A 25,873-nucleotide genomic window follows, 5' to 3' on the forward strand; every position below is an offset into this window, starting at 1 on the left:
GGTTCGAGTTAGATAGCTTTGAAAGCGGGGGTAAGGATCTGAAAGTCAAAGGCTGATCCATAATCAGCAAAAACAGAAATATAACCTTCCTGATGGAACTCCTCTCCCATCAGTCAAAAATTGAGGGATTGAGTTGAGATGCTGTAATAAGGGGAGAGGAAAGTCCAGTCAGTGAAAGCATCTCCACTTCTTCCCAAAGGCATTCCAAAAGGACAAGTTGTCAGGGCCTAACTCATTCAATTTTTACTGCCTGGGATTTTTACATGGATATTGAGGAATCATGTTTTGCCTCCCTACGATTAGGCTCACTCTAGTCAATGAAGGCTGGATTCAGTTTTTATTTGGATTTTCTAGATTTTTAACCAGCATTTTAAGAGATTGAACTCCATGATTCTGGATTTCTGCTGGTTATCAGCTGATTGCACAGAGCTCTCTTTGCCTTAGTAAGGGTGCAATCAGCTTGGGCATTTTCCTCTGTTCACAATACCGTGCCAGACAAACTTTGGTCTACAGTGAGTGTATTTTATTCTGTATTAGCTTATCACTGCTGGAACTCCAAACCAACCTTCAACAGAAGTATTGATGCCCTCATTTCATCCTCCATCTCCTGTTTCCCCTCCACCATACATCCTCCTTACTTAACCCTTTAGATGGGGTTTATGTCTTTGCTCTTGCAGCTCTGTAGCTGACAGCTAGGTGTCCATCTGTCTCAATCTGAGGTTTAGGTATTCCACTTCTACCTCTGAACCATATCCATTTTTGCTCTTGCCTCTGCAGGATCTCTCATGTTCCTACATACAGACCTGATTTGTTTCAGCTTAGTTGGTGTACCATAAACATCCTAAACCCCCATCTTGTCCAAATGTCTACTCCATGTTCTGTACAAATTATTGCCTTAATTCCTGTTGACCTTATGATCGTCATATTCCTTTTTCTAACGTTGTCACTCCAGTTCTACCTCTGCACCTTCCTTCAGTCATACTTGTCATCCACAGAACTCCATTCCTCTGTGGCCTATTTTTCTACAACTAGTTAATGCAAAGACAATGGGCACTGCCAATTCTCAGGTGTGATACTGAAGACCTGTGTTCCACAGCTAGCTGTCCCCTCTCTACCAGTACTGTTACAACATTGGCATGCAGGCAAATTGACTTCTAATCCTGGATGCCACTAGTGTACAAATCTGAGGCCTGCACATTGGCACCTTCTCAAGGGTAACTGGGAACGGGCAATAAATGTTGGTCCAGCCAGTGATGTCCATATCCCACAAAGGAGTTTAACTTAAACATACCAGAGAGTCCTGTACAGCTGGTAATGCACTGTAGCCACTCTCCTGTTCCCAGCTTGCTAGTGCAAGCAACCGAAAGAAACTTAACACAACCATAATTAGCAAGTGCCAGCTGAAGTTGTTTTATCATCGAGGCGCTAATGGTTTATTATTTAGAAATATCTTGGGATTAAGCATGAAGCACATGAAGGCTTTGTTTTTTTTTCCTCTCCCCATCAACTTTTTTTCATTCTGTGTTGCAGCTGAGTTTTATCATAGGGAATTAGCTGTTAATGTAGTGCACTGCAATCTGTAGACACATCTGTTTTGAGATCTGAAACCTAGGCAACTGCTGGTTCAGATTCTGAGAATTTTAGAATTCGCATACTCCCCTCTTGAGAAAAAGAATTTGTACATATCTTTTCAGAAGTATCTGCCAAAGTGGTCATGCTTTGGCGGTGTTGAAGTAACTTAATGAAGTGAGCAGAGTACAAGGCATAAATCAACTTTTGGAGCATAAAAATCACATGAAATAGCAAAAACCCTGTAGCTATGCCGTTCCCTCCTAGATAGATGTTGAATTATTGATCTGTCAGCTATGACTGTTCAACATGACCAACACGCTGTCAATTCCACCCCCCACCCTCCTCAGGTAAACTGGCAAAATGTGGTAAGAGATGAAATTTTGAGACAGCTCAAATTTACATGAACTTTGGGCATTAAGAAAGTTAATTTTCCCACTCTAATGTTTGTTGATCTGAAGCGATGGATCTAAATGAGTGGACTCCCCGCTAAGTATGCAGAGGGAGGGATGGGGCAAAGTATTTGGGTCCTCCGTATACTTCTGTGAATTTGTGCACTCGCTGGGTGTAGTCCAAATAGCTGGTCATATGCTGTAGTTGTATGTGGATAAATCAGAGAAAACATTACTGAATGAGGTATCTTTTGTCCCACAAATGAAGTCCCTCAGTAAATCTAATTGTATGTTTTTTTAAAAAAAAGTGTAATCAGTTGAGGTTGGGCCTTTTCTTGAAGGCAAATCTTCCGCATGCTGGGATTGTCATTTATCTGAGCCCATTAAAACCCGAAAGACCACTTGAAGACCAGCTCCTGACTCTGATTTGTTGCACTTGATCTCCACTGTCCCATCAAGGGAAGCCAAGCAGAAGTTGTGTCTCTCTGTCTCAGTCTCGCTCCTTGTCAATCTGCCCCCTTAGCGAGAAAGGGGAAGATGAATGGGAACATTCCCAGCTCTTGTCCTCAGTGGGTAGTTTATGTGGCCATCAGCAGGTGACTGAGAACATGGCTGTTCAACCTGCTATTGGAGGCAAAGGCTGGGTTGGTGTTGCTTGTGATGCCCTGGAAGGTCAATAATTTGTCAATACCACAAGGGGAGACAATGGTTTAGTGGTAATATTAGTAGACTATTAATCCAGAAACTCAATTAATGTTCTGGGGACACGGGTTCAAATCCTGCCATGGCAGATTGTAGACTTTGAATTCAGTTTTTAAAAAAAATCAGGCATTCAGGGTGTAATGGATAACCAAGAAAATATTGTCGATTGTTGGAAAACCCACCTAGTTCACTAATGTCCTTTAGAGAGTGAAACCTGCTATCCTTGGTCTGGCCTACGTGCGATTCCAGATCCATAGCAATGTGGTTGACTCTTAGCTGCCCTCTGGACAACTGGGGGCAGGTGGTAAATGCTGGACTAGCCAGCAAAGCCCACATCCCGTGAATAAATTTTTAAAACTTGTTTCCACTTGAGGTCTGACCACTTTGGAAAGCCTCAAATACCACGTATCCTGACAGGAATCACCAACTTGAAGAGGTCACTCCTCCATGGAGAATCCAAAAAGGTCAATAATATCTGTTGTGAAGAGGAAGAGAGTTGATGTTAGAGCAACCAGATATGAAAGTTGAAGTTCTAAAAGGCTAATTTTTATGGTATTAGGCAAAAACTTTCAAAAGCTGATTGGGTGCAGATGTTCGCATGTAAAGGGACAGCTGGAAAAAGGGAAGCCTTCAGAAATGAGATATCGAGAGTCCAGAAACAGTATATTCCTGTTAGGGTGAAAGGAAAGGCTGGTAGTGCAGGGAATGCTGGACGACTAAAGAAATTGAGGGTTTGGTTAAGAAAAAGAAGGAAGCATATGTCAGGTATAGACAAGATAGATCGAATGAATCCTTAGAGTATAAAGGCAGTATTTTGCATCAGTGTTCACTGTGGAGAAGGACATGGAAGATATAGAATGTAGGGAAATAGATGGTGACACCTTGAAAAATGTCCATATTACAGAGGAGGAAGTGCTGGATATCTTGAAAGGCATAAAAGTGGATAAGTCCCCAGGACATGATCAAGTGTACCCTGAATTCGGTGGGATGCTAAGGAAGTGATTGCTGGGCCTTGTGCGGAGATATTTGTATCATCGATAGTCACAGGTGAGGTGCTGGAAGACTGGGGGTTGGCTAACGTGCCACTATTTAAGAAAGGTGGCAACACCAAGCCATGGAACTGTAGATCGGTGAGCCTGATGTAGGTGGTGGGCAAGTTGTTGGAGGGAATCCTGAGGGACAAGATGTTACATGTATTTGGAAAGGCAAGGGCTGATTATGGATAGTCGATATAGCTTTGTGCGTGGGAAATCATTACTCACAAACTTGACTGATTTATTTTTGAAGAAGTAACAAAGAGGATTGATGAGCGCAGAGCAGTAGATATAATCTATATGGATTTCAGTAAAGCATTCGACAAGGTTCCCCATGGGAGACTGATTAGCAAGGTTAGATCTCACTGAATACATGGATACAAAAGTGGCTCCAAGGTGGACAAAGAGTGGTGGTGGAGGGTTGTTTTTCAGACTGGAGGCCTGTGACCAGTGGAGTGCCACAAGTATCGGTCCTGGATCTGCTACTTTTTGTCATTTATGTAAATGATTTGGATGTGAGCATAAGAGGTACAGTAAGTTTGCAGATGACACCAAAATTGGAGGTGTAGTGGACAGCGAAGGTTACCTCAGATTACAACAGGATCTTGATAAGATGGGCCAATGGGCTGAGGAGTGGCAGATGAAGTTTAACTTAGATAAATGCGAGGTGCTGCATTTTGGGATAGCAAATCTAAGCAGGACTTATTCACTTAATGGTAAGTTCCTTGGGAGTGTTGCTGAACAAAGAGACCTTGGAGTGCAGGTTCATAGCTCCTTGAAAGTGGAGTCACAGGTAGATACGATAGTGAAGAAGACGTTTGATATGTTTTTCTTTATTGTTCAGAGTATTGAGTACAGGAGTTGGAAGGTCATGTTGCGGCTGTACAGGACCTTGGTTAGGCCACTTTTTTGGAATTTTGCATGCAATTCTAGTCTCCTTCCTATCAGACTTGAAAGGGTTCAGAAAGGATTTCCAAGAATGTTGCCAGGATTGAAGGATTTGAGCTACAGGGAGAGGCTGAACAGGCGGGCGCTATTTTCTCCCGGAACGTCTGAGGCTGAGGGATGATCTTATAGAGGTTTATAAAATCATGAGGGGCATAGATAGAGTAAATAGACAAAACCTTTTCCCTGGGGTCGTGGAGTCCAGAACTAGAGGACATAGGTTTAGGGTGAGAGGGGAAAGATGTAAGGATGATCTTATAGAGGTTTATAAAATCATGAGGGGCATAGAGTAAATAGACAAAACCTTTTCCCTGGGGTCGTGGAGTCCAGAACTAGAGGACATAGGTTTAGGGTGAGAGGGGAAAGATGTAAAAGAGACCTTAGGGGCAACGTTTTCACACACAGGGTGGTACGGGTATGGAATGAGCTGCCAGAGGATGTGGTGGAGGCTGGTACAATTGCAACATTTAAGAGGCATCTGGATGGGTATAGGAAGAGGAAGGGATATGGGCCAGGTGCTGGCAGGTGGGACTAGATTGGGTTGGGATATCTGCAAGGCATGGTCAAGTTGGCCGAAGAGTCTGGTTCCATGCTGTACATCTCTGACTATATGAAGCGCCATAACTTTTCTCAATTTAAATATTTGTTAGATTGGCCAAAAAGGTCTGACCATGTCATCTCTTTCTTGTGACCAGACGCAGATGTATATATCTGCACATTAACTATTAACTGATGATGCCAAATAAAAGCTGCTACATATCTAATTTACATCAGTTTAAATTGAATGAGCCATAATTAACTCATTTTAGTCAATTATGTTCTCCATCCTGTGCTTTGAGCGTTGGTAAGTGGGATATAATAGAGCCACACAATGTCTTGATTGAAATATACTTGATCCTGAGGGGGCTTGACCAGGTGGACATGGTGAGGATGTGTCCTCTTATGGAAGAATATAGTATTAGAGATCACTACTTAAAAATAAGGGATTGTCCGTTTAAAACTGGGAGAATTTCTTTCCAGCGGGTCATGAGTCTCTTCCTCAAAAGGTGATGAAGGCAGAGGTTCTGATGGTTATTAAGGCAGGGATAGGCAGATCCTTGATGAGCAAGGGGGTGAAAGGTCATTAGCAGCAACAATCTACTCTTGCAGTTGAATGGCGAAGGTTCGATGGGCTGAATGACCTGCTCCTGTTCAGAATTCATGTTTGTGTAATGGAGGGAGGTGGGAGTCTGTTTCCAATGCCACTCTTGAGCTGGACAGCAGGGGGTAGAATAGGCTATGCCTCTCCCTTGTTTGTACTTTTCCTTCAATTTACTAAGAACCAGAAACAAGCTGTGGATATGTGACAGGTGCAGGGATATCCTGAGGCACAAAGAATAAAGGAGTTGGAGAAAAGGAGGGTTTTGCAGGTTTTGAAGTAAGCTCAGATTGCCAAAACCCCAATCACCGACTGAAAGTGGGACACATTGGTGGACTGAAGGAGAAAGTGGTTGAGAGACTCCCGGGAGAGCAGCATTTTGATAAGGTTATAACGTTGGTGGATATCTCGAAGTGGTGAGATCTTGGCAAAATTTACAGAGAATTCTGAAAATGTTTAACTTGCAGCATGGGACCCAGTGCAGTTTGGGAGGACGTGATCGATGGTGAGACTTGATGCCAGCGAGGATGCAGATAGCAGCATTTTGAATGAGAGACTTTGTGATTGAGCCGTGATGTGTTTGTGTACAAGTATGTGAGGAATTGTTTCTCAGTGAATTAAATAAATAATAAATGGCTGAGGCTGAACTCTGCGTGTATTTTATGAGCACGTTTGTTCAGTTGGACCTTCAGTCGGAATAATAGTCCTCACTTCGTTGTGGTGTTTCCAAAGGTTTTGAAGGTTTCCAAGAAAGGGCCGATTATTTTGAGTCTAAATCCTCTAGGTAAATGAGCAAACCTACTTCAGAGTAAAGCATCCTGATTTAATCTGTCATCACTGCAGATTGGTTGTAAGTAGGTCTGGGGAGGCCTAAGACAGATACAGGCTTGCTGGGGATTACATTTCTCCCATTCCAGTCTCGTTCCACAGGTGCAGGCAGCTGACACCTACAGTTTCCCTTGTAGCTTCAGTCTCTGAGTTGCTCAGAGCTGCTTACAGCCTCGTTTAAGATTATTTTTTAGAAAAACAAGATAATGATGTAGTTTTTAAAAAGGTGGTCAAAATGCACGAATAAAAACAAGATGTGTCTCTGTGCCTTTCAATTACTTTTTTGTTAATTCTGTTTTGGAAGAAAGCTTTTCATTAATGACCTGACAACGGAAAGTTTGAAGACAAACCTTTAGTTGAACTAGCAAATTAAAAGGCAAATTAAGCCTTTGCTCTACAGTGTTAGAGTGATGGGTCTTTGTGAGGTAGCTCGGAGAACTCACTGGAAAGTCACTTGTCTGAAAAGAAAAAAGGTCAAGAAAAGTTAAATATTTTTCTGTTCTTCCCGCGCTAAGTTCTGAAAGATCCCTTCTCACTGAGAGTGGCATGGAGATCTGTTTCCTCTGAGTATACTTTCATGTTGTGTTGGTTTTATCATCTAACTGATGCTCTCCTCCTTCCTCCCCCACCCTAGCCCTGTTCCCTTATCCATGCTGGAGCACCTCAGTGGCTCAGTGGTTAGCACTGCTGCCTCACAGCGCCAGAGACCCGGATTCAACTCCACCCTCAGGCAACTTTGTGTGGAGTTTGCACATTCTCCCTATGTCTCTTCTGAATCAATCAATAGTTTTTAAGTGCTCCGGTTTCCTCCTTAGATGTGCATGCTAATTTATCCTGAAATGTGTAGTCTTGCTGGCTGGGCATGGAAAATGCAGGGTTACAGGGATAGGATATGGTAGGGGGAACGCATGGATCTGGGTCGAATGCTCTTCAGAGGGACGATGTGGACTCGATGGGCCAAAAGGCTTACCCCTCCGCTGTTGGGATTCTATAATCCTGGCTGAATGCAAGTGCTGAAACTGTGTAGGAAATTGCCCAAGAGGTAAACATGTCCTGCCTCAAATCCCCAGCAACCGCAGGCACAGACTTGGAAGATTCACTCCCAACTGCTGGGATAACTTGTGTTCAAACGTCAGCCAAAGCCCGGAGTCCAAGCGGGATCCCAGCGCGAGAAGTCAGCATCTGCAAACTGCCCAGTTCCGTTGTCGTAATTGTACACTGTCTACAGAGCTCATTGGCAGTTTTACCCATTTATGTGGGCTAACAAATAGACTAGCATGTAGAGCACACTGGCTAATAAATAGCCTTCTGTTTTGCATGATACCAAGATGCAGGTAGTTTTCTCCTTGTGCACGTTCCACACATAGTTATACAGATGTACAGCATGGAAACAGACCCTTCAGTCCAACCCGTCCATGCCGACCAGATATCCCAACCCAATCTAGTCCCACCTGCTAGCACCCGGCCCATATCTGTCCAAACCCTTCCTATTCATATACCCATCCAAATGCCTTTTAAATGTTGCAATTGTACCAGCCTCCACCACATCCTCTGGAATCTCATTCCATACATGTACCCACCCTCTGTGTGAAAAAGTTGCCCCTCAGCTCTCTTTTATATCTTTCCCCTCTCACCCTAAACCTATGCCCTCTAGTTCTGGACTCCCCAACACCAGGGAAAAGACTTTGTCTATTTATCCTATCCATGCCCCTCATAATTTTGTAAACCTCTATAAGGTCACCCCTCAGTCTCCGACACACCAGGGAAAACAGCCCCAGCCTATTCAGCCTTTCCCTATAAATCAAACCCTCCAACCCTGACAACATGCATGTAAATCTTTTCTGAACCCTTGCAAGTTCCCTAGGACCTTACCATTAAGTGTATAAGTCCTGCTAGGATTTGCTTTCCCAAAATGCAGCACCTCGCATTTATCTGAATTAAACTCCATCTGCCACTTCTCAGCCCATTGGCCCATCTGGTCCAGATCCTGTTATAATCAGAGGTAACCCTCTTTGCTGTCCACTACACCTCCAATTTTGGTGTCATCTGCAAACTTACTAACTGTACCTCTTATGCTCACATCCAAATCATTTATGTAAATGACAAAAAGTAGAGGGCCCAGCACCTCCTCTTGTGGCACTCCACTGGTCACAGGCCTCCAGTCTGAAAAAGACACTCCACCACCACCACCCTCTGTCTTCTACCATGGTAGATCATCATGTTAAAGTGTAGATTCTAAGTGTCAATGCGATAAATGTTTGAATGATCTTGGTTGAGGGATAAATTATGTTTGGTTCACTAAGGAGTTCTTCAACCTAGTGACTTCAAGCCCTTTCCCTCCCTCAGAAAGGGCTTCACAGAATTAACAAATTCCTTCTTTCTGTGGACAATCAAAGATCCGGAAGGTATTAGACCTGCTCAAATTTCAGGATTAACCGACTCTACCTCTAGACAGTAACCCTAAGAGTTATTCGATCAGTTTGTTCGAAGTTCCTGCAACAATAGATTTGACTTTACTGAAGAGGAACTCTGAGAGGTTCATGGAATTAGCAATTGCCTCTATACCTATTAAAGTGTTTAGGAGAGATCTTCTGGGGAAGAAGGAAGGCCACACTATTGATAAATCACTTGGGGATGGATGCAAATGGAAAGCTGAAGTGGCAGCTCACCGCTATTGCTACAGTCAGCAAAACACAATATGCTAACAAAATCCGTACTGGATGAGGTTTGTCATCCTTATCCGAAGGACTCTCCAGCTTTTCTGCATATCTGTAAAGCATGTATAGCTCAGAACATAATGCAAACAGCCACTGATTTGGTGCAAAGATATTACATCACTGACAGCAAGGGAAATGTTAGTGTTCACAAACGCAAGCAAATCACGGAGGTTCAGAGTCAGCCAGGCAAATTTCAAAAGATGACCAAGGTTTCCATATGGTTAACATCACAGCATAAGGCAATCAGAAGCTTTTAGAACAATTCAATACCATATTCCCTGAAAAGGCAGGCTCATGTACCTTAAAAATGAAAATTGATACAGCAGCTAGTTCCTCCATATGTCCTGAACAATATGTCCCTTAGTGAGCGGCACTGCGTAATGCAGTCCATAAGAAACCATCTCAGCATTCAAAGAATCACCAATTCCATGCATTGGCAGAATTAAATTGCGTGTGAACACACACTCTCATCTTAACAGGCACAAGATTTCAGGAAGTTAGGTACCAGCATCCCAGCAGTGATAGAACCACCAGGATGTACAGATCCCGATGTAGTCACAACTCGGGAGATTCAAGCCTGTGGTAGAACAAGACCACACAGTAAGCAGTCAGATGGTGAAAATGTTCAGTTGATCTGTTGCACTTTGGCAAGAGCCAGTATCAAGAGTTGCAATTGGCAGCTGCCAAAGATAAGCAGCTACAAGGTTTGCAAAAGACCATTATTCGTAGCTGACCTGAGAGAATAAAGGAATTACCTGAGAAAATTTGTTAGTTTTGGCCATACAAAGACAAACTTTGGTATATTATAACAAGTTCTGACACCAAAAGCATTATACCAAGTAATCATATCTACGTTATGCCAGGGTAATGTGAATACTGAACATACGATACACCTCGTATGTATGCTGACTTGTAATGAAGCAGGATAGTTGCATTGCGAATGCATGTGAGGCATGCTAAGTATATCAACCCCAGCAGTGAAGGGAGCCTCTATATCCACACACTGTTCCAGCTATTTCTTCTTAATAGATGTATTCACAGTCCCCTGGATGATTGCGTCCTTGTGACAATTTCTTGCCCAATTTTCCTATTGGATGACTTAGCAACCCAACCACTGTAACCTCAGTGATGTAGTAATTGTTATTTTCAGAATATTTGGCACCCTGGAGCAGAGTGTTTTGAACAACAGGCTCCAGTGCACTTGCCAACTCGTTCATCACACATATGAAGTGGAGAGTGACCCATATCGTGTCTTCACCCCACAATCCAATTTCAAATGGTACAGCAGAACACATGGTACATACAATCAAATTAAATCCATGATCCTCAAATTTCAAACAGTGCAAGATTGTCACAGCACATTGCTCTGTTGTTGTGTATCATTGGAGGGGAAGAGATTACCATCCCCAGCACAACTCATTGTTCGGGAGGTAAGTGCAAACAATCGATTGTCTAACCAAGCGACACAGGAGATTATCTTGAAAAGCAGACAGTAAAAGTGGTATGCGATGAGAAGGTACAGAGTTACCAACACTGCATCCTGGGCAAAGTGTGCTTGTTTGCAAATACTGTTCTTGGATACCAGCAAAGGTTTCTAGAATTTGCAACCAGCCCAGATGGTCATATTGTTGCTGATCATTGCAAAGGAATAGAAGCCACCTCAGATCAATGGGGCGGCATGCCAAAAGTGCACAAAGAGTGAGAAAGAAAGTTCTGACAGTGCTGATTGTGCAATGATGTAGCATGGCAGCAAGGAGCAGAAAGATAGCCGCGTGGTCAAACAAAGATGTTCTGCAAAGCGGTCACCCAGTGTAGAGCAGAGCACATTGTGAACAGCTACTGCAGTAAAATGGATTGAGTGAAGTGTGGGTTCATCCGGAAGGTGTGTCTGGGGCTTTGGGTACTGAGGAGGGAGGAAGTAAAATGGGCAGTTTTACATCTTCTGCAATTGCAGTGGAAGGTATCATGGAAGTGTGATGAAGGCTGAGAGTGGAGAAGGAGGAGTGCGCCAGAGGGAATGGTGCTTGTGGAAGGCTGACTCGGGAGGGGAAGGTGCAAAAATAATGAAATTGTTCATTATGGATTCCGCCCCCAGTTGGAAATTCCCATTTGATTTTTAAGTTTCTCAAATCAGAAACCACAATCTCAATTAAATTTGATCTATTAAGATTTTACACACAACACACATGGGTATGATTCAAATAAAATTAGTTCCATCCTTCACTTTCCTTTCATTTTAAACTGTAACTCGGACATTTTTCTTATTGCTGATGGTGATCATGGTTTTCCCTGAACTATAGTATGGAGACCATTCACAGACTAAGTGAAACATCCAAGAGACGTGGATGCCATCTGCATGTGAGGCAAACATTGCCAGCTGCCTTACTTGTAATACACGCTTCCATTATATCATTACAGAACATCCCCCTTTCTGCCAATGTCTCATGGGCAGTACGTCAATGTACCTTTCGGAGACACAGTTAATATGTCAGCATACGTTGAGAGATGCACATGATATCATTATAACATGTGACCTGAGAGTATAAAGATCTCAGACTCTTATCTTAACTGGGGTCGCTTGAAACAAGACATGCAGATTGGAGGTGTGCCTTCTGTGGTTAAATGGCTTAATGTCAACACAGAAATAGTGATAAATATAACATTTGTATGCATTAGTGAACTGTAATAAGCATCTATTGGATTTTTCATCACCATGTGCTAATTCCTAATGTTACAAGGGATAACATGAGTATTGCTGCATTAGGTAAAGATATCCTACTGCAACTAAAACACATACCAGGACAGATTGTTTGACCAGTAGTCACAGGGAAGAAATGGTGCATGGCTGAACTCTAGTTAAAGACAGCCATCATCCTGTGTGGCTCCCCCCTGTCTACGCTCACACCGTGAGAATCTGCTTTGGGGTAAGGCATTGCAAAAAGAAGCTGAAGGAGTTTTGGGATGGGGCTTTTGCAGGATTAAGGCTGAGAGGAAGGATTGGATGGAGGTCAAAGAATTAAAAGGGATGTAGCAGATAATGAGACCAGGTCATCAGTTCCATTGGCATCAATCTGGTGTTGGGACTAGACTTGGTTACATTAGCTGTAGTTTTTTTAAATCCTTAATTATGTATATGCAACATTTTGTAAGATGTTGTTCCACACAAAGTTATTTGATTTTGTACCTGAAACTTTACTTAACCCTTTTTTAATTAGTATTTACCAGTTCTGTAGTTCAGTTATTACTGTGAATTATGGACCATTTTGTTCTGGCATTGGAATTACATTAGAAAATTACAGAATTGCTCTCAGCATTTCTGTTTGAACAATCGTACAATGCTTCGAACTGTCAACAATGGAATAAAGTAGTTTGGGATTGGGGGGAATGTTGTCTAAGTTTTGTTTTGGTGTATTAATTAATGAGAAAAGGGTTTTCAGATTTTCAGTTCTTTCATTAAGAAAGGGCACTGCCTCAATGTGTGTTACCATTCAAAATTTAACCATTCAAAAAGTATGGTGTTGAATTTTATTTTCATGACAAACCCCGGGGGGAGATCTGTATTGATATAGAGGGGAGCCTCCATGATTATTTGTGCCAATTAATTAACAAAGTTGTATCAAATATAACAAATAATATTGTGGTGTAATTTGTTGGGTCCATCAGATTGTGGAGACACAATCAGGCTAAACCTCTTGAGTCTTTAGTCACTTAAAATCAGCCAATTTTGTGATTGATCAGATAGTGGTGAGCTGCCTTCTTGAACCACTGTAGTCACCTGCTGTGGGTTGACCCACAATGCCATTAGGGAGAGAATACCAGGATTTTGACCAGCCACCGTGAAGGAACAGTAATATATTTCCAAGTCAGAATGGTAAGTGGCTTCAAGGGGAACTTGAAGGTGATGGTGTTCCCATATATCTGCTGCCCTTGTCTGTGGAGGGATGGATGATTGTGGATGTGGTGCCAATCAGTCAGGCTGCTTTGTCCTGGATGGTGTCAAGCTTCTTGAGTGTTGCTGGAGTTGTACTCATCCAGGCAAGTGGGGAAGATCCATCACACTCCTGACTTGCACCTTGTAGATGGTGGACAAGCTTTGGGTAATCACGAGGTGAATTATTTGCTGCAGTATTTCCAGCCTCTGACCTGTTCTTGTAGCCATTGTTTGTTTATGTGGGGAGTCCAGTGAGTTTCTGGTCAATGGTAACCTCCAGGATGTTGATAGTGGGGGATTCCATGGTGGGAACACTATGGAATGTCGAGCGGTGGTTAGATTGTCTCTCAATTGGTGATGGTTATAGCCAGGCATTTGTGTGGCAAGAATGTTATTTCCCCCTGTCAGCCCAAGCCTGGATATTGTCCAGATCTTGTTGTATTTGTACATGGACTGCTTCAGTCTCTGAGGAGTCGCAAATGGTGCTGGACATTGTGCAATCATCAGTGAACATCCCCATTTCTGACCTTGTGATGGAGGGAAGGTCATTGAGTTCAATACAAGGATGCATGTCCAAAATATCGTGCACATCTGCTACTTTTTTAAGGGTGGTAGACTTTGGGAGGAAATATTGATCCACTTTGGTAGTGTGTGGGGGTTGGAAGTGGAGGATAATATTAACACCACATTCATATTTAAATCAAGGTCCCACACTCCAATTGGGAAGCCATTTCAGATCTCCTATTTGCGATACAAGTTTCCTATGATCCAGGAATCCATGGGGACGATTGAGGATCTCCCATCCTTGGCCTCACTGTCTTCTGGTGCCCCCCCTCTCCACTGCCTCATCAAGCATGGCTAGCCCACAATTATAAATGTAAGCAGAGCTCACAGCCCAGTATCCACAGCCTCTGGCTTTTCCTCCACTTGGTCCTCAGCTACTCCAGTTGGCTCCAGATGGTGATGCTTCCCCTCCAGTGGAATTGACCATTCGGCAGCTGCTGGGCATTAGATTCATGGCATCCCATGTCTGACCTCCATGACCCCATTCTTGCTTTGCTGATTTTCCCACAAACCAGCCCATCTTACCTTGCTCCAGCTGTGCAGATATGTGAGGGACGTTGTTCATCTAAAGCAACAGTAACCCTCTAAGTTGGAGCCACAACAATGCTCTTAAAACTGAAGGACTCTTTTTCTCACTGGGCACGTGGTGAGAGAGGAGCAACTGGAGGAGCTGAATTCTCCTAGTCCTCGTTGTTCTAAAAGAAGATTTTAAATTTTCTTTTAAAGTCCCCAAATACTCAACAAGCGATGCATCTTGATTGCAAGGACAGAACTTTCCTCTTTAATTGCTTAGAGCTTCTGTTTCTTTCGCCTCAAAGAATGAACTTGCGGGATGCACAAAAGCAAATGGTGAAAATGCCCCTTGCTTTCTCAACTGAAAGTTGCACCTTACATTTGCAGCCAGCCATTGCAGACGACACGGTAGTAAAGCGACCAACTTGACGTGATAAATGATGGTATGCGGGTGTCAGTTGAAGACAAGCAGTTGACCCCAGAAAGATTTATGATTTGGGGCTGACAGCCTTGTATGAGTTCAAGTTTGGCTGCAGCCCCTATTTCCTTGAAGGCCTGTCAGTTTCAGATGGTGATAAATGGAGTTGAGAGATGGAGAACAATAGCTGTTGACGTGGCTCTGATCACTCGAACACACAAAGGCAGGTGAAACATGTACACAGGCGGTTTGAAGGGGGTCAGCAGGAATCACTGATTATCTGATTTGAAAGAGCATCTTCCCTCATTACTCCTCACTTGAAAGGAAAACAATGACTGTGTTAAAAAGAATGGGCAATTAATTTGTTCCTTTTGTATCCTTTCCACAGTGCAGCTGGATTTGAATGGGGGTATTTAAGCTGGGGGTCTCCCGGAACTCTGGGACCAGCTTTTCTGGTGATTTGTGATGAGAAGTGTTTGATTGCAGTGCAGTATCTCATTCTACCTTTTTATACCTATCTTATCTTCATCTTCAAGAATCTCAATTCAGTCAGAATATTTCAGTTTGATACAAATTAACCTCACGCCTTCCCATCTTCCAATCCGTTATTATCAAACAGCGCAGTATTTCAGATGTACCTTCTCGTCCCCCTGCTTCCCTCCCCGACCCCACATTTGGATTCCTTCAGCAGTACGTTTTATTGAAAAACATACTTTTTTTCCCATTCATACTCTTCCTTCACAGAGCAAATTCTCCACTTATGCTTTCCTCCTCTTTGCAATAGCATAGCTCAGCTTCACCTCCTTTAATTGCATTCTGTGGCTCACTCGGTAGTGCTCTCGGTTCAAATTCCACTCCTGAGATTTAAGCATAGGAATTGGGGCTAACATCCCAGTATGGTACAGCACCAGCCTTCTGCCTATAGAGGTCACCTTGAGTGTTCCAGTGACCTCCCACACTGCAATGTGTTGTCACAAAGTAGAGTGTGACTGCTTATGACGTTGTGGTAGTCGCTCACTGAATTATTATTCTTAAATAAAAAATTCCAGGGGAAATGTGTTGTTACTGCAAATGATGTGAAAGGTTTTATTCTATCAAATGTTTGAAGTAGTGGTTTTTGTGGTTGTGCAAGATTTTGGTCAAATATTCCTTCCCCAAATCTTCATCTCAATGTTTACTCAACTGTTCAATTCATACGTGATCAGCAATTGTAACTGTGATTTAACTAGCTTTTTGAATGCAGGAATACTTATGTTAAGTATCAGGAACTGTTATTGAGTTATTCTTCCACAAACCATTATCTTCTCAAAATGTTCCCATCATTCACATTTTTCTCTAGTAATGTTTTCTCTACCTTTAACTACTTCCTATGTGTGTGGGGCAGCAAGGTTCACTGATTATGTGAGGGAAGAGATAAATCTGTTTTAAGAATTTTGGGGAACAAAAAGACTAAAGGGTCCTACTATTATAATCAACACATACTCAGCTCACACCTGCTCATGAAGAAACGAGCAGCGTATCGTACCAGTTTGACAAATTCACTGCTCTGAGTAGTCCTAACATTCAACTCCAAGATGCTTTAGAGATTGACTCCTTGACCTCTGACCTGCAGGTGTTGGGGATCATTGTTCCCCCTGTTTTGTGACAGCGTGAAGGTTCCCGCGGATTACCAGCCACATTCATTTTTCCGCCAGCAGCTCCCAACACCTGAAAGGAACTTGAGCAAAGTCATGGTGAAAGGAATGTCAAAAATGCTTTGCTTTAATTCCAGGGGAAATGTGTTGTTACTCCGAACAATGCGAAAGATTCTATTCTATCAAATGTTTGATGTAGTGGTTTTTGGAAATACTCTGCAGTTTATCCTACAGTTACTTGACCGTACGCTGTAACATGGTGAGGAAAGAAAACTTCCTTTTATCACCACCTCCTGTCTATGCACCCCTTTGAAGTGAGCTCGGAGATGCCAGGCAGATCAAAGACCGGTGGAATAGTCAGCACAGTAGGCTAGCAAAGCTCCACTTTGCCGTTAATATTGACAACTTTTCAAACACCGTTTCAGTCAGAAGGTATTCCTGCTTTTGTTGAATAGATCAAATCTATAACCTGCTGATAGTTCTGTCAGTTTTTGTGATTTAAAGAAAATAATTGAGTCATCCAATAGTTTGAAATAGCCAAAGCAGAAAGTGGGAATTCAGTGTGTTAGAGATTTTGGGGGAAAAAAATGAAATAATTAGGTTTTATTGTCACGTGTACTCAAGTACAGGAGTACAGTGAGAAATGTACAATGGTGTAAATTCTGGCAGCGTCTTAGGTATAGGTTAGAAAAATTAAGAAATAAAGTTAAAAGTTCAGCATGTTAGTCCTTCTAAAGCTGAACAAGAGAGACAAAAAAAAGCAGATGAGGCCATGCTGGGCTTGACCTTGAGGCCTGGAGCCCCTCGAGTCTGTGCTGGCTCAACTAGATGCCACCCATGCCCTCTGGGAACAGGAGGTAAGTAGAACAGGGAAAAAAACACATGAAAAGAGGAAAAGAAAAGAAATGGAAGGTACAGAGCTCACGACCCCAACTCTACCGCCATCTTGGATACTTTGAGGATGCTCTTTGAGTTAAACTTTGAAATAGATTTAAACTGCTTTGTTTTTTTTTTATTTTTTCCTCTCTTGTTTAGCTAGGACAGCATGGTGGCACAGTGGTTAGCACTGCTGCCTCACAGCGCCAGACACTCTGGTTCAATTCCCGCCTCAGGTGACTGTGTGGAGTTTGCACATTCTCCCCGTGTCTGCGTGGGTTTCCTCTGGGTGCTCCGGTTTCCTCCCACAATCCAAAGATGTGCAGGTTAGGTGAATTGACCATGCTAAATTGCCCATAGTGTTAGGTGAAGGGGTAAATGTAGGGGAATGGGTCTGGGTGGGTTGCTCTTCGGAGGATCGGTGTGGACTTTTGGGCCGAAGGGCCTGTTTCCATACTGTAAGTAATCTAATCTAATCTATTTGTGGAATCTGTTGTGCTTTCTGGGTTGAAATTGGACCTGTGAATGTTGGAAATGGGTAACCCGTCTACCAGTTCTTGACGGTGTACAATTATCTCTTAAACAAACTTTGTGAGTCTACTTAATGATTTTGTCTCCATCGTGGTTCTATTTTGCTCCTTTAATAGCATGAAAAGGCAGGGTCTGGCTTCTGTAATATCCATAGCCAAAATTAGGATACTTCTCCCTGTCCTAATTTTTCATTTATCACTAAAGGAATAGAGTATAAAAGTGGGGAAGTGTTGCTGGAACTGTACAAGGCATTAGTGAGGCTACACCTGGAATATTGTATACAATTTGATCCCCTTGAGGAAGGATGTTACATTGGAGACAGTTCAGAGGAGCTTCACAAGTTTGATTCCGGCGATGAGGAGTTTGTCTTTTGGAGAGAGATTGGGCAGTAGATCTGTACTTCCTGGAGTTAGAAAAATGAGAGGAGATCTAATTGAGGGAGAGAAGATGCTAAAGGAGATTAACAACGTAGACGTAGAGATGATGTTTTTCATGTGAGGCAACGAGAGGTCATAGGTTTGGATAAGAGGTAGCAGATTTAAAACCAGAGATGAGGAATTACTTCTCTCAAAGGGTCATGAATTCAAACCCCAGGGTGCTGGGATTTTGTGTAGGTTTAAGGAGGAGATAGAGAGATTGTTCATAAATAACAGGTTATGGAGAGCGGGCAAGAAACTGGAGTTGAGGCCGAGATGAGATCAGTCACGGTTGTGTTAAATGGTGCAGCAGGCTAAAGGGACTGAATGGCTTGCTCATGGCTAGTAACTGTTATTTTCTAATGTTTCAATGGGGATTGCCAAGATAAATAAATTCTGTTTTTCAGCACCCAGAAGTCTCCTGTCTTATGCAGGGGTGACAGGATTGGGAGGGAGGGGTGTGGTGCAAACAGGGTGCTAAAGTGTATTTTATGAAGCAAGGTGGTTATAGGGATTGTAGCCAGGAATTATTTCTTGTTTCATTCCTTCTAAGCTAAGTTTGCTAGCTACAGGCAATCTTTTAGAGAGAATAAAAGCTTCTGCTGTATCTTCTACATTATATATCAGGTTGTCTCCAATGGTCACAATCTTAGTTTAGTCAAGTTCCCAAGCATATCCATGAAAATGCATTCTTCTCTGTTAAAGCATGTTCAGTGAATGTTTTTAATGGTCGATGACTAACATTCACAAACAATGAAGTTATGCCAACCATTTTTAGAATACTGTATTCAATTCTGGTCTCCCCACTATATAGGAAGGATGTTGTTAAATTGGAAAGGGTACAAAGAAAGATTTACAAGGATGTTGCCGGGATTGGAGGATCTGAGCTATAGGGAGTGGCTGAATAGACTTTTTCGCTGAAACGGCGGAGGCTGAAAAGTGACCTCCTAGAAGTTTATAAAATCATAAGGGCCATGGATAGAGTGAGTAGACAAGGTCTTTTTCTCGGAGTCCAAAACTAGAGGCCATAGGTTTGATGTGAGAAGGGAAAGGTTTAAAAAAGATCTGTGGGATAACTGACAGAGGAAGTGGAGGCTGGTACAATTATAACATTTAAAAGGCATCTGGATGGGTATATGAATAGGAAGGGTTGAGAGGAATGTGGGCCAAAAGCTGGCAAATGGGACTAGATTAATTTAGGATATCTAGTGGGCATGGACAAGATAGACTCTCTCTGACACTCATTTTATTAAACACTAGATAGCCCATAGCAAGGGTGTTATGTTCAATTCTAGACACCATTCTTCAGGCAGGATGACAAAGCTTTACAAAGTGTAGAATGTTTTCAAGATGATAGCTTGAGAGTTTGGAGAAATGGAGCTGTTTTCCTTAAAGCAGGGAAGATTAATAGAAAACTTAATTAAGCTGTTCAATAGAGTAATTATGGAGAAACTGTTTCCATTGGGGAAAGGGTCAGGATTCTGAGGACATGGATTTAAGGTGGTTGGCAAAAGAAAGGTGACCTCAAGAAACATCTTTTTGTTTATGCAGAAAGCTATTATTATTTGGGATAGAGACTTAATAGTCACATTCAAAAGAGAATGAGATGATTTTTTTGATGAAGGGAAACATCTTTAGGGGGAAAGAACAAAGGAGTCAGACAAACTGGATGGGCATATCAAAGAGCTAGCACAGTCGCAAAGGACCCATATGGCCACTTTCTGTAATGTATCATTCTCAAATTCTGTGAACAAAGTCCACAATGTAATCCCCGCAGTAATAAAATCACTGTCAGTATATTATAATGTGAGATAAATAGAATACTCACAGGGAAACTGGCACGGTTTTATTTCCCATGAACAGTATTTATGCAGCGAGTCGTGCTAGAATATTCCAGTTATTTGACACCTCATTACTTGTTAGATAAATTGTCGTCTTCACCGTTCTCCTCAACCATTCACGTACCAGCATGCTAACTCGACAAAAAGGAAGGATGAGTGCTTAGCTCTATCTGCCTGTCAATGTACTGCTTCCTCTGTGAACCATTGCAGATGGTCATGTCTAGAATTGATGTAGATTATTGTGGGCCATCTAATTTTGAAGTAATTACTTTTATCTCGCCTCTGCTATTGAGCCAACAAATTTGGCAATAATTCAATGTCTAAACATTTTAAGCAGTCAGAGTTGTTGAGTGTTTCAAGTGAACTCCAGTATTGGGATCTAAACATTTTGATGTTCATTTCTAACAGATTCCGGCTATTTGTTCAGTGGGAGTCGGCCACCATCCCAAACAACAATCTCCAAGGACTCAGCACCTTCAGGTAGGTTTCTTCATAATACACAAAATAGCTCTTGAATTGTTGTAAGTATACGCGAGTGAAAAGGCAGTTACATTACAGAGTCAGTTAGCTCAGTTGATTGGACAACTGGTTTGCAATGAAGAATGAATCCAACAGCGTGGGTTCAAAACCCACTCCAGCTGAGGTTACCATGAAGGACTCTGCTTCTCAATCTCTCCCCTCACCGGAGGTGTAGTGACCCTTGGGTTAAACCCACACCAGAATGAGGGAGCTGCCCTATAGTCCTCCAGGACTTTGGTGACTTTATGCTAGGAGTAGTCTTCAGGGATCAAATTGTGAGTTAAATTACGATCCTGAGGTTAATGGGTAATTTGACTGAAGCTTTCAAGATCTGAGAAATGGTAAATTGGGAGAAACTATTCCCGCTGGTTGGGGATCTAGTCTGAAAATTGGAGCCAGGCACTTTAGGATTGGAATTCAAAAACACTTCGGTACTCAAAGGGTGGTAGAATTTTGGAACTTTCATCTGCAATTGTCCCTAGATTGATTACAAATCTGAGATTGAAAGATTTTAAGCCGAAGGATGAAGACAAAAGTGGGAATGCATCGAATCGCAAGGGGTTGAATACACCCCCTGGTTCCTATGGAGTGACAGTAGAGGGATCATTTTGTGGTGATAATGAGGGTAGATTGCAGATTTACAACATGGTTAACTAAACACTTCATCTCCTCAGCATGTAATAAATCAGAATCACAGAGTCCAAGATTTTGGCAACAAAGTTCTGGCCTCTGCAACAGCATTCATTTACTCTGGGGAGATTTGTTTTCTCTGAGCCAGCTGAATATGTTTGCATTATCAAACATAAACTCCATTATCATGGTAACAGAATTGAACCCCAGTTTTTATAACTAAAACAGCATGAATGTCAATGTAGTTCGCACCCTGTAACATGATGCAGAAATTCCTGCTCCTTTGGGCTCAACATCCAGTGGAATAAAGAATTCAGAGGTTGAAACAAAGCAGGTCAGTCTTATCTGGAGTTTTGAAGACCACTAACTGAGGTCTTTCTACTGAAATTAAATGGGGTCCATTCAGTTATCAGACAGATAGCGAGAGACACGCGCTGTGTCACGCGCTCACATGCATGTAACTACAGTCTGGTTCAAGTAAGAGATGCCTTTGGTTTGTTTGGATAGAGTCAAACTCCAATGTTTGTTGGTTTCCTTGATATGCCGCTGTGTTTGTGACTACGTATATACATAAGACTTTTTTAATGAATAAAGTATATTTTTGCAATTAAAAAATAAATCTGGAGTTTTGAAGAATGAGAGGCGGTTTATTTACAGTGGACAAGATTCTGAAGGGGCTGTTTTGGATAGATGGTCAGAGATCATTTCTACTGCTCTAAGCTGAGAGCAGAGATGTTGGATCTTTTAGGACTGAGTTGAGGAGAAATTTGTTCAATCAAAGGATTGTAAAATCTTTGGAGTTCTCCATCCCAGAGAATTGAAGAGTGTGTATGGACTAGGCCAGACCACTCAAAACACTCTTAAGCAGTCAACCCAGGGCATAACTTAGCAATTTGTTTTGGTTAAGTGTTCGGTGAAAATTACCCAGAGGAGGTGAACGAGGTTGATTACTAGGTTTTAAAACTGACAAATTTATTCGCACAATTACACAATGAAACACAAAGAACAGAATAAAGAACCCCTACAGAACTGAGTCTATCCAAACGAGACTTAATTAGGCCGTTCCAAATATACACAACAGTCCCATTAAGCAAACCCCCTTACACACCAATAAAAAATTGAAGTCAGAAGGGCAGAAAGAGAGAGCGCCTGTTTCCACACAGCTTACTGTTGAACTCCCAACTAGTTCTGGACCGAATTGCTCAGCTCGAGAGCTGACCACTCCCCTTCCATTATACAGATCACTTCTAAAACATGACCATCTTGGCCTGAAGACTTATCTGTTTACATATAAACAAAAGGCCTCCCAAAATTCATTTCATCTCTGTACCAAATTTGTCTAATCTGAGCCCAGCCCATTTAAGACCCCTCTTTTTAAAAAAAAAAGTCAAGGACACTGTATCCTTGAGAAAAGGAACAGCATTTAGGAAAAAAAGGGACCAGCTTTGTGACACGTCTCTATTTGTGAAAGTACTTAATGCTGGGATAGGCAGGTTTTTGCATTCTGAAGGAATTGAGTGATCAAAACAGTGGGCTGAAGCCAAAAGTCAGTGGTGACCATATTGAGTGGTGCAGTGGAATCGATGGGCCAAATGATCTGCTCCAATTGTCAGTGTTTTTGTGCAGTCAGGCTTCAGTTTGCTCCTTGATGCTGCACTTGTTTTTAAGGTGCAAGCTTTGAGTGCCACGTACCGAGGGCACAGAGTACACCAACATGCACGTGCGCACATAGGTACGCGCGCGCACACAACAGGAAGCACACCCTCTAGGTAGACACTTGAGTGTATTGTTAAGGACAGGCTATACCTGTATTGTTAGAACAACAGTCTTTTTGAATGTCACGTTCGACGCTTTGTCTGTCTGATATGGCAAACTCCAAAACCATCTAGGCATTATTGAAAGATGATGTTATGACACCCAGCTTAATATTCACTGTGTTATCATTACAGCTTAATTGGTCTCATTTTTTAACCGTGAGTGTGTCTAAGTAGGCTGCTATATTTCTCCACAATCCCACAGTAACTGAAATCAATTTAAAAACTGGAAGAACTGCGGATGCTGTAAATCAGAAACAAAAACAGGAGTCCCTGGAAAAGCTCAGCAGATCTGACTGCATCTGTGGAGAGGAATCAGACTTAATGTTTCAGGTCCAGCAACCCTTCCTTCCTTGAGGATCCAAAACGTTTCTCTTCATCGATGCTGCCCGGCCTGCTGAACCTTTCCAGCAACTTTAATCGTTATTTTCTATGTCTCAAACTCCTTTTTTCACTCCTGTGTTTTGAACGTTGAATAGGATTTTTGTTTTTTAAACAAAGTTTAAACAGTTTGAGAATCACCACCGTCATTTTGTCAAAAGAAACAGAGGTGACTAAAGAAGAAAAGTCTTTACACAGTGAGTGACTAGAATTTGGGAAGAAAAACTATCTGGGAGTGTGCCAGAGGCAGATTCAGTTGAGGTTTTCAAATTAGATAACCATCTGGAGAGCCATAATGTGCAGGGAAAACGAAACGCAGGAATGGGCCTGAGTGAGTTGCTTTTACCTAATGTTAAGTGGGTATAATGGGCTGAATTGCCTCTGTCAATGCTGTAACCATTCTGTGATTCAATGGTCTCCACTAATTACCTTTTAACAATAATCATTTGGTAGTACAGAACTTGAGAATCGCTGAAAAATTCAAGGTCTCCCCTTGAATTGGTATTTCTTGCAAATTATCCTGAAGAGTGCAACTTGAAAAATTTTGATAAAATGTTCTTTGTTCACCAGTACTTAATCCCTCACATAGAAACTCGATTCCACATGACGTTTGGGCCTCATTTAACTGTCAGGGAGACGGTTGATGCAAATTTTTTTTCTAAATGTGACCAGGGGTTTGGGACTATACAAGGCTGTGGTGGGATTTATACCAAAGCATTGTTGCACACTTGATGTACACGAAAATGTCACCTTAAGGATCTGAAACACCCGATTTACTCCGATTGTTCCCAAAGTCACCTGACTAAAGAGCAACCCTCCAAACGCTTGCGATTTCAAATAACCTGTTAGACTATAACCTGGTGTCATGTGACTTCTGACCTTGTCCACCCTAGTCCAACACCGGCACCTCCACACCAAGAGAAAATTGTAGACTTCCATGTTTGTGATTGACATCTCCAATTTTCCTAGTTACCTACTTTGACCTCAGGACGGCAAAACTCTGTGTACCAGTGCATTCAAAACTCCTGAATAAAGCAGCACTTCATAAGACTGGCAAAAATGTTGTTTTCTCACCCCAGTTTTGATTGTAGTGAGGGTTTGGAGAGAATGGCTGGAATAAGGAATAGTTGCAGTCAGTGTGGTGGTTTGAAGTGTGTGTGTGTTCATGCAGAAGTATCAGGATTTAAGGGTGATGACCTAATAGCATGGATCAATACTTGGAACTGTGATGTTATTTAGATTAGATTAGATTCCCTACAGTGTAGAAACAGGCCATTTGCCCCAGCAAGTCTACACTCGACCCTCCAAAGAGTAATCCACCTAGACCCGTTACCCTACAAAGAGTCATAGAGATGTATAGCACGGAAACAGGCTCTTCAGTCCAACCCGTCCATGTCAACCAGATATCCCAACCCAATCTAGTCCCACCTGCCAACACCCGGCCCATATCCGTCCAAACCCTTCCTATTCATATACCCATCCAGATATCTGTTAAATGTTGCAATTATACCAGCCTCCCCCACTTCTGGCACCTCATTCCATACATGTACCACCCTCTGTGTGAAAAAGTTGCCCCTTATGTCTCTTTTGTATCTTTTCCCCCTCACCCTAACCTTATGCCCTCTAGTTCTGGTCTCCCCGACCCCAGGGAAAAGACCTTGTCTATTTACCCTATCTCTGCCCCTCATGATTTTATAAACCTCTATAAGGTCAGTCCTCTGCCTCTGATGCTCCAGGGAAAACAGCCCCAGCCTGTTCAGCCTCTCCCTGTAGCTCAAATCCTCCCTATGGCAACATCCTTGTAAATCTTTTTTGAACCCTTTCAAGTTTCACAACATCCTTCCAATAGACCAGAATTGCACGCAATATTCCAACAGTGACCTAACCAATGTCCTGTACGGCCGCAACATGTCCACCCAACTCCTGTACTCCATACTCTGACCAATAAAGGAAAACATACCAAACGCCGCCTTCACTATCCTATCTACCTGCGACTCTACTTTCAATGAGATATGAACCTGCACTCCAAGGTCTCTTTGTTCAGCAACTCTCCCTAGGAGTACACTTATACATTAAGTGTATAAGTCCTGCTAAGATTTGCTATCCCAAAATGCAGCACCTCGCATTTATCTAAATTAAACTTCATCTGTCACTCAGCCCATTGGCCCATCTGATCAAGATCTCGTTGTAATCTGCAAACTTACTACCTATACCTCTTATGCTCTCATTCAAATCAGTTACATAGATGATGAAAAGTAGAGGACCCAGCACTGATCCTCATGGCACTCTACTGGTCACAGGCCTCCAGTCTGAAAAACAAATCCTCCACCACCACCCTCCGCCTTCTACATTCGAGCCATTTTAGTATCCAAATGGCTAGTTCTCCCTGTTTTCCATGGATCTAACCTTGCTAATCAGTCTCCCATGGGGAAACTTGTCTAATGCCTTACTGAAGTCCATGTAGATCACATCTACCGCTC

The 25,873-nt window shown here is 42.3% G+C and overlaps 1 protein-coding gene across 4 annotated transcripts in view; it reads left to right on the plus strand.

Annotated features, from left to right (window-relative positions):
• The window catches only part of tmem201 (transmembrane protein 201), a 167,675-nt gene that overhangs the window by 102,917 nt on the left and 38,885 nt on the right, over positions 1 to 25,873 (plus strand). For all 4 annotated transcript variants that reach the window (XM_043676178.1, XM_043676180.1, XM_043676179.1 and 1 more), the window contains one exon: positions 20,458 to 20,529. In XM_043676178.1, the coding sequence (XP_043532113.1) occupies positions 20,458 to 20,529 (72 nt within the window). The remainder of the gene's footprint in view (positions 1 to 20,457; positions 20,530 to 25,873) is intronic.

The sequence above is a fragment of the Chiloscyllium plagiosum genome, chromosome 34 (genome assembly GCF_004010195.1).
Source record: "Chiloscyllium plagiosum isolate BGI_BamShark_2017 chromosome 34, ASM401019v2, whole genome shotgun sequence".
Lineage (NCBI taxonomy): Eukaryota > Metazoa > Chordata > Chondrichthyes > Orectolobiformes > Hemiscylliidae > Chiloscyllium > Chiloscyllium plagiosum.